The sequence below is a fragment of the Phodopus roborovskii genome, unplaced genomic scaffold (genome assembly GCF_943737965.1).
Source record: "Phodopus roborovskii unplaced genomic scaffold, PHOROB, whole genome shotgun sequence".
NCBI classification, from domain to species: domain Eukaryota; kingdom Metazoa; phylum Chordata; class Mammalia; order Rodentia; family Cricetidae; genus Phodopus; species Phodopus roborovskii.
In genome coordinates this window covers 74,238,762-74,255,200 of record NW_026126418.1, presented here as the reverse complement: position 1 = coordinate 74,255,200, position 16,439 = coordinate 74,238,762, and the positions used below count along the sequence as shown (strand labels likewise).

Sequence of the window (16,439 nt, the reverse complement as noted above, 5' to 3'; positions counted from 1 at the left end):
GAGTGTCCTAATTACACCATGCGTCAGGCTTCAGGAAAACTAGACCTGCCCTATTCTTTCAGAGTCCATGCATGCTGAGGCTGGGCAAGGTTCAGGGTGAGTAGGTGCTTGCTGCTCTTCAGGAGGACCTGAGTTAAGTTCCCAGTTCTAGGGGATTCAGAGCTCTTTTCTGGCCTCTGAGGGATTATACACAGGACTTCACACACACACACGCACACCGCACACACACACACACACACACACACACACACACACACACACACACGCACACGTGCGCGCGCACACACACACACACACACACGCACACCCACACACCCACCCTCCCTCTGTATTGCTTCCTGCATTCTTTCCTGTAGCCTTCAAAGTCCTTTTGTTGTACCCTAGCCTATCTGTCCACTGCCAGGTCCCAGTCATGGCATTTTGACACAAGTGCTGTACTCAGCAGCCCCCTGAATGAGTGGAGCTTGCTCATGATGGGATGCTCTGTCCTGCTTGGCCCTGCCATTCTCCACACACAGGCACACCTCTTGTTCACCAGCAAGGCTCTTTCTGTCGTGGCATGACACACAGGAGGCAGATCAGAAACAAGTGCTTGCACTTTCTGTCACAGGACAACTTAAAGGGAATCACTTCTCTCCTCCTTTTACAATGTAGGTCCCAGGGATTGAACAAAGGTCCTCAGACTTGTTAGCACATACCTTTACCCACTGAGCCATCTCCTCGGCCATGGAAGCATCCTTTGGAAGAAGCAGGGAGCCACCGGGACTACTTCAGAGAACCTCTGGTTTGGGCTATACTCAGAAGATTGGGGCCCAGGCCTGGCTTCCCTGGGGAGACCCACAGAGCACCAGGCACATGCAGATAGGAGCAAAGCCTGCCTCAGCCTCGAACTTGGAGTGGGCTGGCTGAGCTGGTTTGAGGCAGCCTAAGAGGCCTGACTCCAATTGCTATGGTTGAGCTCTTGAACTGGGTTTATTTTTCATCTTTTTTGGGTTCCAATTCTGGAGCTCCTATGCCTCTCACAGGGGTTCTGTTGAACGGGCCTGTCCACCCTCTACCTAGGAGGGGTTTCCTTGGCTCTGGGTCCCATCTCTTCTGTAGTAATTAACATTTGTCTTCCCAGCTTATCATGTTGCTTATTTCCGTCACTTCAAAGGGAGTGGCAGGCAGGCCAGGTGAGTCCCCATCATGAAGCTCAGGGCGCCTCATGTATTGTGCTACAGCTTAACAGTCCCAGATCCCACATTTCAGTGCTGTACTTGTCATCGTCCAGATTTAGAACACTTTCATCACCTCAAAAGTATTCTGTGTCTGTGGACAGTCTTCTCCTGCCATGGGTACTTTATTCCTATAAGTTTGCCATTTCTGGGAATTTCTTAAAATGGAATCACATTGTACATTCTTTTGCATCTGTCTTCTTCCACTGGCATGACATTTTTGAGGGTTAATCATGCTGTGGCCTGTGCTATCATCTTGTTTCATTTCATAGCTGAGTAGTAGTAGCGTGCTGTGTGGCTAGGCCACACTGCCTTGGTACTCACTGGATGACAGACTCTGACCTGGTTCCAGCATTTGCTGTTAGCAGTGATGCTGCAATGGGCATGGGCATCCTCTGTGTGTCTGTGGGATATGCTCATTCTTTGCAGCAGATGCTGGGAACCAGTCAGGCAGCTGCCAAGTTATATTCTGAAGCTGCTGTACCATTTGCTCTCTCACCAGCAGAGCATGAAGGTTTCACCCCAGCCCTCAGTCACTTGGTGTAATCTGGTTTTGTTTTTGTTATTCTAATTCTGGCCATCCTATTGGGTATGAAGTGGTGTCTTTGTGGTTTTGGTTTGTGTTTCCCTAGGGGCTTTCCCCTTTTCCCCTTATTCACTCTGTGTGTGTGTGTGTGTGTGTGTCTGTCTGTCTGTCTGTCTGTCTGTATGTATGTATGTATGTATGTGTGAGCACATATATGTGGGTGCCCATGGAGGCCCATGGAATTGGATCCCTGGAGCTAGACTCTGAATGGGTGCTCGTCCTCTGACAGACAGAGTGGTACATGCTCTTAACCTCCAACCATCTTTCCAGCCCCTCTAGGATGGATTTTTCCCATCTGCCACAGATTCACTGTGTCCTGAGTCAAGTATGTCACACCCCCTACCCCCAGACCTCTTCGCCTCTCTGTCCTTTCCCTGGTGACAGCTACACCATCTTTAGTACCTTGACGGAAAAAAAAAAAAAAAAAAAAAAAAAAAAAAAGCTTGGTCTCATTTGCCCTTTAGGAGTTTTTGTGTTCTCTGCTCTTGCTGTCTCCCAGCCCATTCCCCTTCATTACTTTAGCCCACAGTACCTAACCTCTGGTAACTTCAGTCAGCTGCTATCTTGTGCCTACATCTCTCCACTCTCCTGCTGAGAAGCTGCTAGTGGCTTTCAGTGTTCTGGGAGGTGACAGATGCTCTCTGGAGCCTGTGCACATGAGGGGTCCAGGCAGAATAACCAGACCTGACCTTCAAGGGGGGTCTTGGGTGATGCTCCTGCTGTATAGAATAAACAAATTCACCAGAGCATGGCCTCTCTGTGCCTCAGTTTCCCTCCGTAGAAAATGGGAAACATTAAAAGGCCCCTCTTGGGATAGTGGAAGGGGGAAGATGAGTTAGAGGAGTGCGGCACATGGCTCTTGGTGAATATTATGTGGGGTCAGCTGTGATGGCACAGTATGGTATCTTCATCAGCCTTCATCTTCCTTTGGGATAGATACTTCTTCTGAGGCCTGTGAGGGCCGGGTACATCCTGGGATGGATGTGCAGATGGGACCCAGTGGTCTGCAGGGGGAGGATGGCCAGGCAACGATATGGTCCAGTGCTGCCAGAAGAGCCACGGATGCAGAATTCATACAGCTGTTGGACACTGGTAATTAACCTTGCATTTTCCAGAAGAACGAGCCCACCAATGGCACAAACATACCATTTTCCATGGAGGGGAACAGGCACCCAGAGTCTGTGGGCCAGCCTGAGCTTGAAGGCTACCACCTCTTCTCAGACTGGTGTGGTTCTGTGGGTTCAGAGCAGGTTTTTATGGGTACCTTTGCCTTGCAGGCAGGTTATGTCACCAGCAGAGGTGGCATCGGAGCTCCGTGAGGCCTGGAGACTATGTACAAGAGGAATGGTCTGATGGCTAGCGTGTTGGTCACCTCTGCCACTCCACAGGTACGGAGGCTGTGGGAGGGTAGTGGGAGAGAGGGGCCATGGCATGGGCCCTGGCCATGAATACAGGCCTTCTTAGGGCCTGCCACTCCGGGCGGGAGGTTTGGGAGCCAGTCAGCCCTGTGGAAGGTGGTGTTTTCTGAAGTTGTTCTCTTCAAAGGAAAACAAATACCTCTCCAGTCCAGCCATGGCAAGTGCCACATTCCATTTTGGTGGCAAGAAGGGATCAGACTTTTCCCAGGAAAAACCGCTGTTGATTATAAATAAGCCATGTATTCCAAAATGAGGTCAGACAGAAGCCAGTCCAACTGGCCCCTGAACTTATTTACCTTGCTTCTTAGGAAATGGCTGTAAGGACTGGTGGTCTGAGTGGCCTGGGCAGGGACTCTGCGTGGGGTCTGGGATTTGCTTTCCAAGCTCAATACTGGTACAGACACATGGGAGGAGGGGTGTCATCTGAGGCTGGTGCCTCTGTGTCTGGGGTGTAGTACTGGCTCCTCAGACACGCTGGTGAAGCAGGGTTGGGTCTGAGCATTCCACAAGGGGTTTTGAAATTACCTCAGACTAACTAACCAGAGTTCATAGAAACCAATTTCTTAACCAGTTTAAAAAAAAAAAAAATCCTTGGTTTGATCTCTAGTCTCGAAATCATACTTATGGATGCCTTTAAACTTTTTAAAATTTTATTTTTAAATTATGTGTGTATGTTCTCATGAGTGCAGTGCTCATGGAGGCCAGAAGAAGGCATCAGATCCCCTAAGAGCTGGAGTTACAGGCGATAGTGAGTCTTATGGTATGGGTGCTTGGAACTGAACTCAGGCCCTCTGGAAGAGCAGTCTATACTCTTAACCACTAAGCCTGGTGAATACCTTTTAAAATTTCCTTGGGAGCCAGAGTAGTTTCATAAAATGTTGAGTCCTCCTCAGCAACACTGCCACCATTGATAGCAAATATGTTTGGGGCAACTTTTGATTTAACAAGTACTCTTACCTGAGGGCATTGCAGCAATGCCCTAAGGCCTGACATCCACAGAACAGATAGACTCTGGCAACTAGAGGAATCAGACTTCTGTTTGTGAATGTAACTTACTCTTCTAGAGTGAAATATCCTTTGTATACTCACATGCTACCCTGTGCATGTTCAACCCTCTGTGCATGGGATCCACCAACCATGCATCCAAAACTCACTCCTGCACCAAGTATGTGCAAACTGTGTGGTCATTTTTCTCTAAACAGAAGCAGTGACTCTTTGCACAGAATTTATTTTGTAATAGGTATTAGTCATCCAAGAGGACTCAGAATATGTGGGACAACACATGCAGGTTCTATGCTAGGCTTTTTTATGCATGGGGTTTGAGCACTTGCAGATTTTGTTCAGGGCCTCCATGTATGTGGCTGTCAGTACCAAAGTGTTTGTGGAATGAATGCATGCATGGAAATTGAAGTGCTCAGCAACCCCAGGTGACTGAGTGACACATTCACTGCCACGAACACCCAGCTCACTGTGTTTTTGGTATGCAACCCTTTGTCAGCTTATGGATGAAGAATCCAAGGCACAGAGAGGGGAAGAAACTGGCTTCAACATCTGGGCAGGTGGGTGGTTCAAACCCACTCTCCCAGACTTTTGAGTTGGTATCTTTCTTGATTAGGTGGAGAGTGCAGATCTAGAGTGTGGTCCATCCCAGGTGCACTGGGGCCAGTCCTATTTCTTTTCAGTTTTATTCATATCAGATTATCCTTGGGGGACAATGTCTTCCACTTAACTTTTAACATGACGCTTGTCACACACCCCAGGCTCTTGAGCCAGCGTGCCCTTGGGAGGAAGGAGGTGGCACTGGTGGGTTCTGAAAGCTAGTGTTTTGAGTTTGTTTAGTAACTGGTGCTACCACTCTGGGATGTGGCATTTAATAATGGGATTTTGTACCTGGCAAGACACAGCAAAATGAAGTCAGTGCCTGAAGCCAGGTGACAGGTGATGTGAGACTGGCACTCTCTCCTGGTCTGTGTGCCCGCATAGCCAGCATGGTCTCTTATCTTCTGAGACCACGTGGAGCTTCAGTGTGGGAGCCTCACCTGTAGATGACACCTCAGGCCCAGGCATTGAGGTAGCTTGCATCCCTGCTCCTCTCTGAATTCGTACTGTCATAACTATTAGCTCTCTTCAGTGACCTAAAAACACCCTAGTTTCCAGTACGATTGCAACATTTCCCCAGATAGAAAGTGAAATAAAGAGAAATTAACAGAAGTAGATTCCCTCACCCCTACTGTAAGATGGTGGAATGAGTAGAAGTCACAAAGTTCTCCCCCATGAATTGAGGTGAATAAAACCATTTATGGACAGACACAGGTACCCAAGTGGAGTTAAAGAAATGTAGTCACATTAAAGAGAAGGCATGTCCAACATTTTGGCATCTTCACTGGGTGGCCTTCATGAACTCCATCCAATCTGGGGAGTTTCCTCTTGTGCCCCTGTGAGAGGCCCCTGTCCTCATACACAGGACTCAGCAAAGAATACAAGAGGATTGCTCCCCAAGAGTCTTCGAAGCTCAGCAGTTACCACTCTGTGTGTGTGTGTGTGCGCGCGCGTGTGTGCGCGTGTGTGCGCGCGTGTGTGCGCGCGCGTGTGTGTGCGTGCGCGTGTGTGCGTGCGCGTGTGTGCGCGTGTGTGTGCGTGTGTGTGTGTGCGCGCGCGTGTGTGTGTGTGCGCGTGCGCGTGTGTGCGCGTGTGTGTGCGTGCCAGCTTTACCTTTTGTGTCACAGTGCCCTGTACTGAGCAGCTAAGAGGAGTGAAGGGGAACTGAGAGGTAGCTCCAAAGTTAAGAGTGTTGTCTGCTCTTGCAGAGGACTCGAGTTTGGCTCCCAGTACAATGGCCTGTAACTCCAGCTCTGGGAGATCCAGTACCCTCTTCTGACTTATTTGGGCACCTGTGCATATATGGTACACATACATGTGCATAAATGAAATAAAATCATTAAAAGAAAGAAAGAAAGAAAGTCAACAAAATGGATGATCTCCTGAATCTGAAGGCCTGTTCTGAGGGAGAATTAGGCCAGGGTTCCTCTCTTTTCTTTTGGGTTCTTAGGACAGAACTGGGCCTTGAGCATGCTAGATGAGTGCTCTACACTGAGCTAAATCCCAGCTCTGGGATCAGACTCTCCCTTGTCATTGCACTGCTGGCTAGAAGCTGTTAGGGGTAGTGGTCCCCAGTCATTTTGGGGGTTCAGATAGAAAACTGGGTTCACATTCTGGCTTTCAGCATCATGGGCAAGAAACCTTGGAGAAGTAACATTGACTCTGCTTGCTTACTGTACAGTGGGAATCCTAGCATGTACGTGTAGGGAACCCCTCAAGACTAAGATGGTGTGAAGCGCCGCAGAACCTAGCAGGGAGCAAAGTGACAAGCAGCAGACACTTTCCATCATGAGAACCTGTCACTCAGTCTCCATTCTGGGGAGGTTTGGGGTGGCAGCAACCTCAGGCCAGACCAGTCAAGTGGTGTTTCTCTTTGCCTTCTTCACAGGGCAGCAGCAGCTCAGACTCTCTGGAGGGCCAGAGCTGCGACTATGCCAGCAAGAGCTATGACGCTGTCGTCTTTGACGTTCTGAAAGTGACTCCCGAGGAGTTTGCCGTAAGTGACATGGAGCTGATATGGATGGTGGTGCCATCACAGGGTGCTGGAGGGAGTCATGACTCTGGGTTTTTGCCCAGGTTGGGAATATGGCGTATGTCCACAGTAGGAGAATGAGTGATGGATGAAGAATGGTTTTGCCAGGCAGGGGTGACTTCAAGCCTGACTGATTACTCTTCCAAGGCTATGTTTCTGTGCAGAGCCATGACTGGTCCCTGACATGCTCTCTTCCTCCCTTCCTTCCTCCCTCTCCCCCCTCCCACTCCTCTTCCTCCTCCTTCCTGGTCCCCATGGTATAGAGGCCCTATTCTTCTACATGCCAACTGCAAGGGGATCTTTGCTGTGTTTGTGTGACTCTGGCTGCCAGCCAGCAGCTTCTCTTTGTATGGTCTGTATTCCCATTATGAGAATCTGAGGTTTCTCAAATATTGGTCATGGCCTGGTCATGGCTATCATGGCTCTGTTGTGGCCTTCCTGTGGCTCTGGTGATGGCCTCCCATTGTCTCTGGTCATGACTTTTGTGGTTCCAGTCATAGCCTCCCATGGCTCTGGTCATGGCTCCTATGGCTGTAGTCATGGTCTTCTGTGGCTTTGGTTGTGGTCTACTGTGACTCTAATCATTACTCTCTGGTTCTTGTTGTGGTCTTCCATAGCTTTAGACGAGGCTCTTGTGGCACTGGTTGTAGTTCCTGAGGCTGTGGTCATACATAGCTCCCATGATTCTGGTCATGGGTTCCTGTGGCTCTGGCTCTGACCTATAATGACGCTGGGTTATAGCTTCCCATGGCTCTTGTCTTGATTCCTGTGGCTGTGGTCATGGCCTCTCATGTCCGTGTTTGTCATTCCTGTGACTCTGATCATGATGACTTCAGTGGCTGTCATTGGGGCTTTTTGTGGCTGTGGTTGTGGCCTCCTGTGGCTCCTTATAGGTTGTAGTTTTTGTGCTTCTGTCTATGGCTCTTATGGCTCTGGCTGTGGTTTTGCTCATTGCTCCTATGGCTCTGGCTGTGACTACCATCATTCTGGTTGTGGCCTCCCTTGGCTCTGTGAGCTCTTAACTGAGGTGTACCTTTGGAGCTGACTGTTTAGTGCTTGCGGCTGTTCATTGGCAGAAGGATCTAATGGCAGACTTTCAGGTATCATCTATCATATGATACAATATTACCCAACAGATTTGTTTGCTCATTATGGTCTTGGGAAAATCTTACAAGAAGGCTGTGGCTTGGGTGTGAGGATTTAGTGTGGCACTGTTAGGAATATGTATATTCATCATAAACAAAACCCAGTTTTTTTCCCTTTGGTTAACCAACTAGCTTCCCTTAACCACATAAAACCACTTTTTTTGGGGGGTGGGTGGGAGGGGGATATACAGTGCTCTGATAAGCCCCTTACAGGCTGTAGCATTCATCCCTGCAGAGATGTATTGTAGTATGTGGTGAGTAGCCATTTCTCTTCAAAGCTTGGCTCAGTGTTTTGAGTGGTCCTGGCTCTTGGGGATAGAGAAAAGCATAACAGATGTGGCCACATGACCCTGAGGTTTGCTCTCTACTGGGTGAATTGGTGCCTGGAAACAAGTGGGGAATGGGACTTGGTCTCACCTTGTAGGCCCCTAGTGTGTGCCATCCCCTACCCCTCCACCCCATCCTTTGGGATTAACTGACAGTTCTACAGCCTCCATACCCCAGCAGCAACCTTTGAACAAGTTTGTCATGGTAGTAAAATAGTGTGACATTGGTGGCCTGGTGAGTTTTACTTTGGTATTTGTCTTGCTAGAGGCTTGCCCTGGATATGGCATCCTTTCTGGTAAAAAGCTAAGAGGTAGAAATGGGAGTAGGTCTCTGAAAACCTCTGTGTTAGGAACAGACAGTCCCCATCCCAGGACCAGCACTGTTGGTGTTTGTTTGTTTGTTTGTTTTTTCTTTCCCCTTGTGTGTACATGTGCACGTGGTGTACATGGGTATGTATGGAGCCAGAACAATGGTAGGTGTCCTTCCCTATTGCTCTCTTGCTGGCCTGGGGCTCACAACTAGAGTAGATTGCAGCCAGGGAGCTCCAGGGACCCCCACCCCTGCCTCCCAGCATTTTATGAACATGCTGGGATCCAGGCTCAGGTTGAAGAACAAGCACTTTACCCATCAGCCTGTCTCCCCAGCCACTGATGTGTCTTGAGGAGAACATCTGAGCACTGTTCCCTGATGACATCCTGAGCTAGGATCAGGATGTGAAACATAGGTCCTCATTGTAATAGCTCCCCTGGAAATTCTGTATGAACTCATAAATAGATGGCAATGGGAAAGGACATCTCATCATCACACCAGCTGGACATGGGCTCTTCTAAGTGTCCTTGCGCACACTCCTGGTTCCCACTGGACAGGAGGGATGTGAACTGGAATCACATGAGACATTTCCAAGGTACCCTGAGATGTTGGCTCAAATCTGTTTTCAAAAGGCCTTTCTGCTTCTTGTGTTGGTGCAATTGAGTCAGGTGGTGTTCTCTCTCTCTCTCTTTCTCTCTCCATATATATATATATATATATATATATATGTACATACATATGCAAAATGTATATGCATACATGTAATATGTGTATATGTATTTATAACAGAAAAGGTAGCAGTTGCTTGCACTGCCCAGAATGGAGCTCTGTGCTCTGTGGGCCTGCAATACTCAGTAGCCACTCTTACCCAGATCATGAGGACAGGATATGCAGATGTCACACACCCTTTGCCACCAGGTGAAAGCACACAGGCTGGGATTCCATCAGGAGCCTCATGATTCTTGGTGCCAAGCTTTCATTGGTGTCAGTGTTCCCCTCTGTGCCCTGGGAGGGAGCAAATCCCTGCCCATTTTCTTCACATTCAACTCTGAGGATGCTATGCTTTGGTCTGTGTTTGGTTCTTTTTAGCAACCCAGTGACTTCAGAGCACTTTTGAATTGTGCCAGGAACTGGCCACAGTTCTGTGCCTATGCCCTGGCTATGGTCATAGGTAACACACTTTATGTATTGCCATTTTTTTTTTCTCTAGTGTTTTCTTGGTGTGAGCATGTGGCAAGTGACACCTGGCTCGCATGTGACATACAAAGGTGGATAAGTAATGAAGTCACGTTGGCCCAAGGAATTGTTATAAGTGGTGTCCTTTCCCTGGTCCCAGGGCCCTCCTCGTTTCTTTTCAATCTGTGCAAGAGTAGCCCTGAGAAGAGGGCAGTGGGAATGGTGTGGCCATGGCATGCTGCCTGCAAATCCTCAAAGCTGCCTCTTAGCTTCTGCTCTGACCTCACTCAGGGCTGGTGGGATAATAAACATTCAGGGCCTCATATGGGGGTCACATCTCAGACAGCTCTCTACCATGTAATTTCAAGGAGGTAGAGGCTTCAGAAGAAAAGTCTAATTTCCATGTGCTACCATTTATTTAAATCTGAGTAAATTGATAGTGTCTCTATCACACAAATTTAAAAATAGTGTATCTACAACTTTTTAAAATTAGGAAAGTAGTTCATACTTGAAACAAGAACACAAGCAGCATAAAAATTTTCAGACTAACAGGGCGTTGGTGGCACACACCTTTAATCCCAGCACTGGCGGGGGGGGGGGGGGGGGCAGGTGGATCTCTGTGAGTTTGAGGCCAGCTTGGTCTACAGAGTGAGTTTCAGGACAGCCTCCAAAGCCACAGAGAAACCCTGTCTTGAAAAAAACAACAAAAAAATTTCTTTTCAGACTAAGAAGTGTTTCCCTTACTCCTGCTCCATCTTCCAAATGATTATGATCAGCTCTGAGGCTAGAAGTTCATCTCATTTTCAAAGGGAAGGACGCAGGCACAGACTTATGAGGAGGGAAGTGTGGTAGGGCAGGTAGCACAGAAATTTATTTCTGTCTCTCATCAGCAATAAAAACCAACTCCGACTGTGTTAAAATGACTTGAAACTGAAAGCAGCAGGAGAAAACACCAGGGTGGGGACATGACAAGGGATGCTTTAGGGCAGTGGTTTTCAACCTGTGGGTCATGACCTCCATGGGGGTCACATGCCAAATATTCTGCATTTCAGATGTTTACATTACAATTCATAACAGTAGCAAAATTACAGTTATGAAGGAGCAATGAAATAATTTTATGGTTGAGGAACTGTAGTAAAGGGCTGCAGCATTAGGAAGATAAGAACCACTGCTTTAGAGGATTGGAGAGGTCAAGACATGAAGTCATCAACAGACTAATGGGATCATATCAGACACTAAGAATGATGAAGCATTCAGGAGGGTGAAGGAGTGGCCCACAAGATGGAGAAAATGCTTCCAAATTGTAATTCACCAAGAGGTTAAGATCCAGAATGTATAAGGAATTTCAGAAAGCTCACTAGCAAAAAGCACAGATGAAACCAAAATAAACAGATAGTGGGATTTATAACTGGACAGTAGACCAGGTAGCCTTTCCTAGAAAAGGCATGCAGGAGGCTATGGGACGTGTAAGGATGTCCTAAAGTCATCAGGAAAAGGCAGCTCAAATATATGAGATCTCATTAACCTCAAGGAAAAGGCCTGTTACCAAAAAGTTGAAAGACAGCATTCACTGGTGAGATGCATAGAAAAGGTTACCCGTGTGTGCTGTGGCTGGGCATGTATGTTAGCGTAGCTGACACAGAAAACCGAAGATGCTCCTAAAAAATTTAAAGAACTAGTGTATGAGCCAGCAACCCTAGCCCTGGGTATGTCTCCAAAGCAAGTGAAGCCCATACTTCTGTTTGTTGTAGGCCCATTCATGATATCCAAGACATGGAAACAAACTGAGTTGGTAAATCTTTGCATAGATAAGGAAAATGGGGCACATATAGACAGTGGGTTATTTGTTGCGAATACTTTCCTGCCAGCCTGGTTCCAGAGCCACATCAGTCCCAAAATAACACACAGAGACTCTAATAGTTATAAAGCTGTTGGCCAGTGGCTAGAGCATTTAGCTTTGTCTTAAATTATTAACTCATAATTACTAATGTAAGTATTTTCTACATGGTCTTATCTTACTGAGAATGCTAGACTCACGTCCTCCTCCTGAAATCACATTGCAACTCTACTACATTTTCCAGAATCCTCCACCTCTCCTAGTCCCACCTATCTTGCTTTCCTATTGGCCAACAGTGCTTTATTCATTAACCAACAAGAAAAACATATGTATAGAATGACATCTACCATCATCTTCTCTTTTCTGTCTAAAAGAAGGGTTTTAACTTTAACATAGTAAAACATATAACAAAACAGTTATCAAATAAGAACTATAGTTAACAATATTTAGTCCATTAACATTTAGCAAGATTTAAAGAAAATATTCCATCATCTATCCTATCTTTGTGAGTCTAAAGTCTTATATGTAACATATCTCTAATCCTAACTAAGGAAAACTATAACCATAACTATCTGTCTTCAACTCCATCAAAGACCACAGAAGGATAGTATATAAACTCTAGAAATGACAGAGACATCTCACTACCAGGACAGTCATCCAAAGTTCTTCTGTAAAATTGGTGCATCCATCTTTGGCCCATAGGCCGACTTCTCAGCAGACTTTTCGGCAAAGCAGGAAATTTCAAACTAACTCACCAGTGTTGGCAGTTTGCCAGTCACTTTTCTCTGTGTGTCATGAAGGATATCTGGCAGACTCTTCCATGAAGCAGGAACCCTGTAGTACTGTCCATCCATCTTGTTTCAGCAGTCACTTTTCTGTGGGCCCTGCATGTCCAGTTTATACAGCATAAAGTCAAACAGTCCAGACAAGAGCAGTATCTTGCCCAAATGGCTAGTCTTGCCATATTGGAAGCAAACTCCACAATGAGTTTCTTTGATGTCCATCATCCTTTTTGATGCAGTTGGTGTTGCCAGGAGCAGTGGTGTCTCACTGTCAAGAAAAACCCTAAACCATTTTAAATGCCATATTGTGTAGGTCTTTGAAAGGTTTGAAGAATGCCTATCCAGTGGAAATGTATCTCTGTATATTTAGAAAACCTAACCAACCTAACTATAAACTTTGACTATCATAGGTAACTAGCCATAATCTGTACTTAATTATAGCTCATTTTTAAATGAGCTATACAAACACAATACCTAAGCAAGAAGAGAAATATACATATCACAAAATTGACCTTAAATTTATATCAATAAATAAAAATCCATTCCAATATAAACTTTTCATTTCTATGCCATATTCCCCTTTTACCTTTAAAAAGAGATTGGTTGTGATCATTAACCATTTATAACCAACCCCATTTAAATGAAAACAAACATTTATAAACAATATTTGGGAGTTTGGGTGTTGTTCTTTCCAAACCGCTTCCTGCTGATTGGGGGTGCTGTTTATACTATGGGGATCCTAAGAAGATGCAGAAATCCTGACTGTAGTGGTCTGCAAGGCTGCCTTGTCCTAGCTGTTTTTAATGTTGGATCACCTGGGACACTGCTTCAGGGGGTTTTGCTTGATTAAACCATGTTAGTCTGGAAGGAATCCACAGCTTTTCATTTTCTGTGGAAACACAGATAACACCTTTTTTCCAAAGTAACATGTCCTTATACTTAAATTTAGAAGTCAAAGAATTTTTAAAATACATAAATTGGATTAATCCACCAGCATTTGTTTTAGCAGTTGTTGCTATTTCCTCAGCAGTCAATTTAAAGACAACACAATAGCATAGAGTATCCAGACTCTCTGTGTATTTTCCATCTTAATGTGGCTTATTTGTTTATTATTAATCTATTTCTTTTACTTTTACTTTTTCCTTTTATGAGACAGGGTTTTTCTGTGCACTTTTGTCTTGCCTGGAATTCACTCTGTAAACCAGGCTGGCCTCGAAAGCACAGAGATCTGCTTGCTTCTGCCTACACATATTTTTAAACACACTGTAAACCTTCAGAGGTTTTACTTTTTCTCTCTGAATTTGTCTTTACTGAATATCTCTGCTTTTATCTGCTAAACAACATTGCTAAAATTAAAGCTGCAGCTGTTTTAGCCAGTCTTTCCAAGATGGTGGGGGTGGGGGTACTGAGAGCTGTGCTCATCACCTTGATCTATGCTGCCATCTAGCAGCATGCTGCTGGCTTGGAGATGTGGTCAATGCCACTGCCAGTTGCTCAGAATGCCATTTTATTGTTAGTAGGGCCTCTTAAAAGAGCCTTGCAGTTTTTTTTTTTTTTTTTTTCTTTCCGTTTATGCTGAGTCAGGGAGCCTCCCTTAAAGGAGCCATTTGAGTCTCTGCTTGTCTTTAGCAAAACAGAGCCTGCTTGAGAAAAATGCTGCTACCAAGAAGCCTTGCTTGTCTCTGTTCTTTTGTTTCTAAAATCCCTTTTTAAGCTTTTGTCAAGTTTTAAATGGATGTTCTTAGTACCCATATTGCATGTGCCGTTTTGTCATGAGCACTTTCCCATCAGCCTGGTCCCACTGCCGAGTCAGTCCCAAAATAACACACGGAGACTCTGTTAGTTATAAAGCTGTTGGCAAATGGCTAGAGCTTCTTAGTTATTATTCAGCCTTAAAAAAAGAATGAAATTGGGCTAAAGAGATGGCTCAGCCATTAAAGGCTGACTTACAACAACAACAACAACAAAAAAGAATGAAATCTTGTCACTTGAGACAACACAGTTAGGACTAGAGAGTATTCTGTTAAGTGAAGAAAGTCAGGCATTGAGAGACATGCGTCAAATGGTCTCCCTCCTATGTGGTATATAAAAAGGTCAGTTGAGCTGGGCATTGGTGTCTCACACCTTTAATCCCAGCACTCAGGAGGCAGAGGCAGGTGGATCTCTGTGAGTTTGAGGCCAGCCTGGTCTAAAGAATGAGTTCCAGGAGAGCCAGAACTGTTAAACAGAGAAACCCTGTCTTGAAAAAGCATAAATAAGTAAATAAAAAAATAAAATAAAATAAAAAGGTCAGTCTCATGGGAACTATGGTGGAAAGGTGGTTTCCTGAGCCTGGAGAGTCTGGGAGGAGGGGAGAGTTGTGTGGTGGGACTGATGAGTGGAGAAAGAAGTTTCAGTGTTAGTGCACAGGGTGAGTTGTGTACTGCAGAAAACATGGAGGATCTTGAAGGTTTTTTATCATGAAGATAGATATCTCTAACCTGATTTAAATGTTACACACCATACACAACATGGTACCCCATAAATTCATAAGACTTCTGTGTTTCAAGTTTCAGTTTAAAAGCCTCTAACCCTGTACCTCTGTTCTCTTGTAGAGTCAGATCACACTGATGGACATCCCCGTTTTCAAAGCCATCCAGCCTGAGGTTTGTACCATCTCCATGTTTCCACTGGGCTGGGACTTGGGAGGGATGGTCCTCCAAGGCCTCACAGAGACATGTGTGCCATTTTGAGTCAGGAGTTTGGGTTCTGTTGAGAAAGCCCCATCTGGCCCAGTCTAACAGGGCAGAGTGGGCTGGTGTCCAGTCCCTACTGTGCATCATGTCTCCTTGTCCTCCTCAGCTGTCCTGGCTGAGCGCTCACTAGAGAAGGGCATGTGAGGGCTGTTTGGCATGGAGCTTTCCTTGTGCTGATCCCTCGTATTGGTGGTTGCCTTGCTTCTGCTTTCAAACCAGTTGTCACAACAAACCCTCACATGTTTATATTAAAAGCATATGTGCATTGTTAGAAGTGGTAAGGAGGGGGGAGAATCAATGTGGGTCTTCAGAAATGAAAATTTCTGGTGACATCCTCTAGTTGGTAAGTGGGTTTTAATTATTTAGCCCAGAGTTTCTTTTCTTTTTCTTTTTTAATGTTTAAAGGTTTTATTTATTTATTTATTTATTTACTTATTTATTTTCATTTTATATTCCAATCACAGTTCTCCCTCTCAACCCCTTCACCTCTCCCCCCCCCCCCAGCCCACTCCCCATCCACTCCTCCCAAAGGGGAGTCAGCAAAACCTGGTACATTAAGTTGAGGTAGGAACAAGCCCCTGCCCCATGCATTAAGGCTGAGCATGACATCCCATGATAGGGAATGGGCTTCAGCAAGTTAGCTCATACACCAAGGATAGATCCTGGTGCTACTGCCAGGGGTCTCTTAGATAGCCCAAGCTTCACAACTGTCTCCCACTTGCAGAGGGCCTAGCTCGGTCCCCTGGAGTCTCCACAGTTGTAGGTCTAGAGTTCGTGAATTTCCACAAGCTTTGTTCAGCTGTCTCTGTAGATTTCTCCATCATGATCTTGACCTCCCTTGCTCATATGTTCCCTCATCCCCTTCTTCAATTGGGTTCTCGGAGCTTGGCCTGGGGCTTGGTTGTGGATCTCTGCATCTGGTTCCATTGATTAGTGGATGAAGACTCTATGATGACAGCTGGGGTAGTTACCTATGTGATTAAGGGGGAAGGCCAGTTTGGGCACCCTCTCCACTATTGCTAAGGGTCTTGTCTTAACTGGGGTCATCCATGTGGATTCCTGGGAATGTCCCTAGCACCAGGTGTTTCCCTAACTCCATAATGGCTCTCTCTATCAAGATATCTCTTTCTTTTCTTTGCTAGCAAGTAACACAAATCTATTTCAGAAAGGTGAAGGGAGATGACAACCTTCCCCCAGGATCTCCATAGAGGGGAAACTACTGGGTGTGTGTACCCCTGCCGTTAGCTTCCGTTTCCCTCCTTCCTCTCCTATCTGC

General features: G+C 45.9%; 1 protein-coding gene across 4 annotated transcripts in view; it reads left to right on the top strand.

Annotated features, from left to right (window-relative positions):
* Ralgps1 (Ral GEF with PH domain and SH3 binding motif 1) overlaps positions 1-16,439 on the top strand; it is a 231,887-nt gene that overhangs the window by 32,047 nt on the left and 183,401 nt on the right. For all 4 annotated transcript variants that reach the window (XM_051185235.1, XM_051185234.1, XM_051185233.1 and 1 more), the window contains exons 2-4: positions 3,081-3,191; positions 6,709-6,816; positions 15,023-15,073. In XM_051185235.1, the coding sequence (XP_051041192.1) occupies positions 3,135-3,191; positions 6,709-6,816; positions 15,023-15,073 (216 nt within the window). In that variant the 5' untranslated portion in view covers positions 3,081-3,134. The remainder of the gene's footprint in view (positions 1-3,080; positions 3,192-6,708; positions 6,817-15,022; positions 15,074-16,439) is intronic.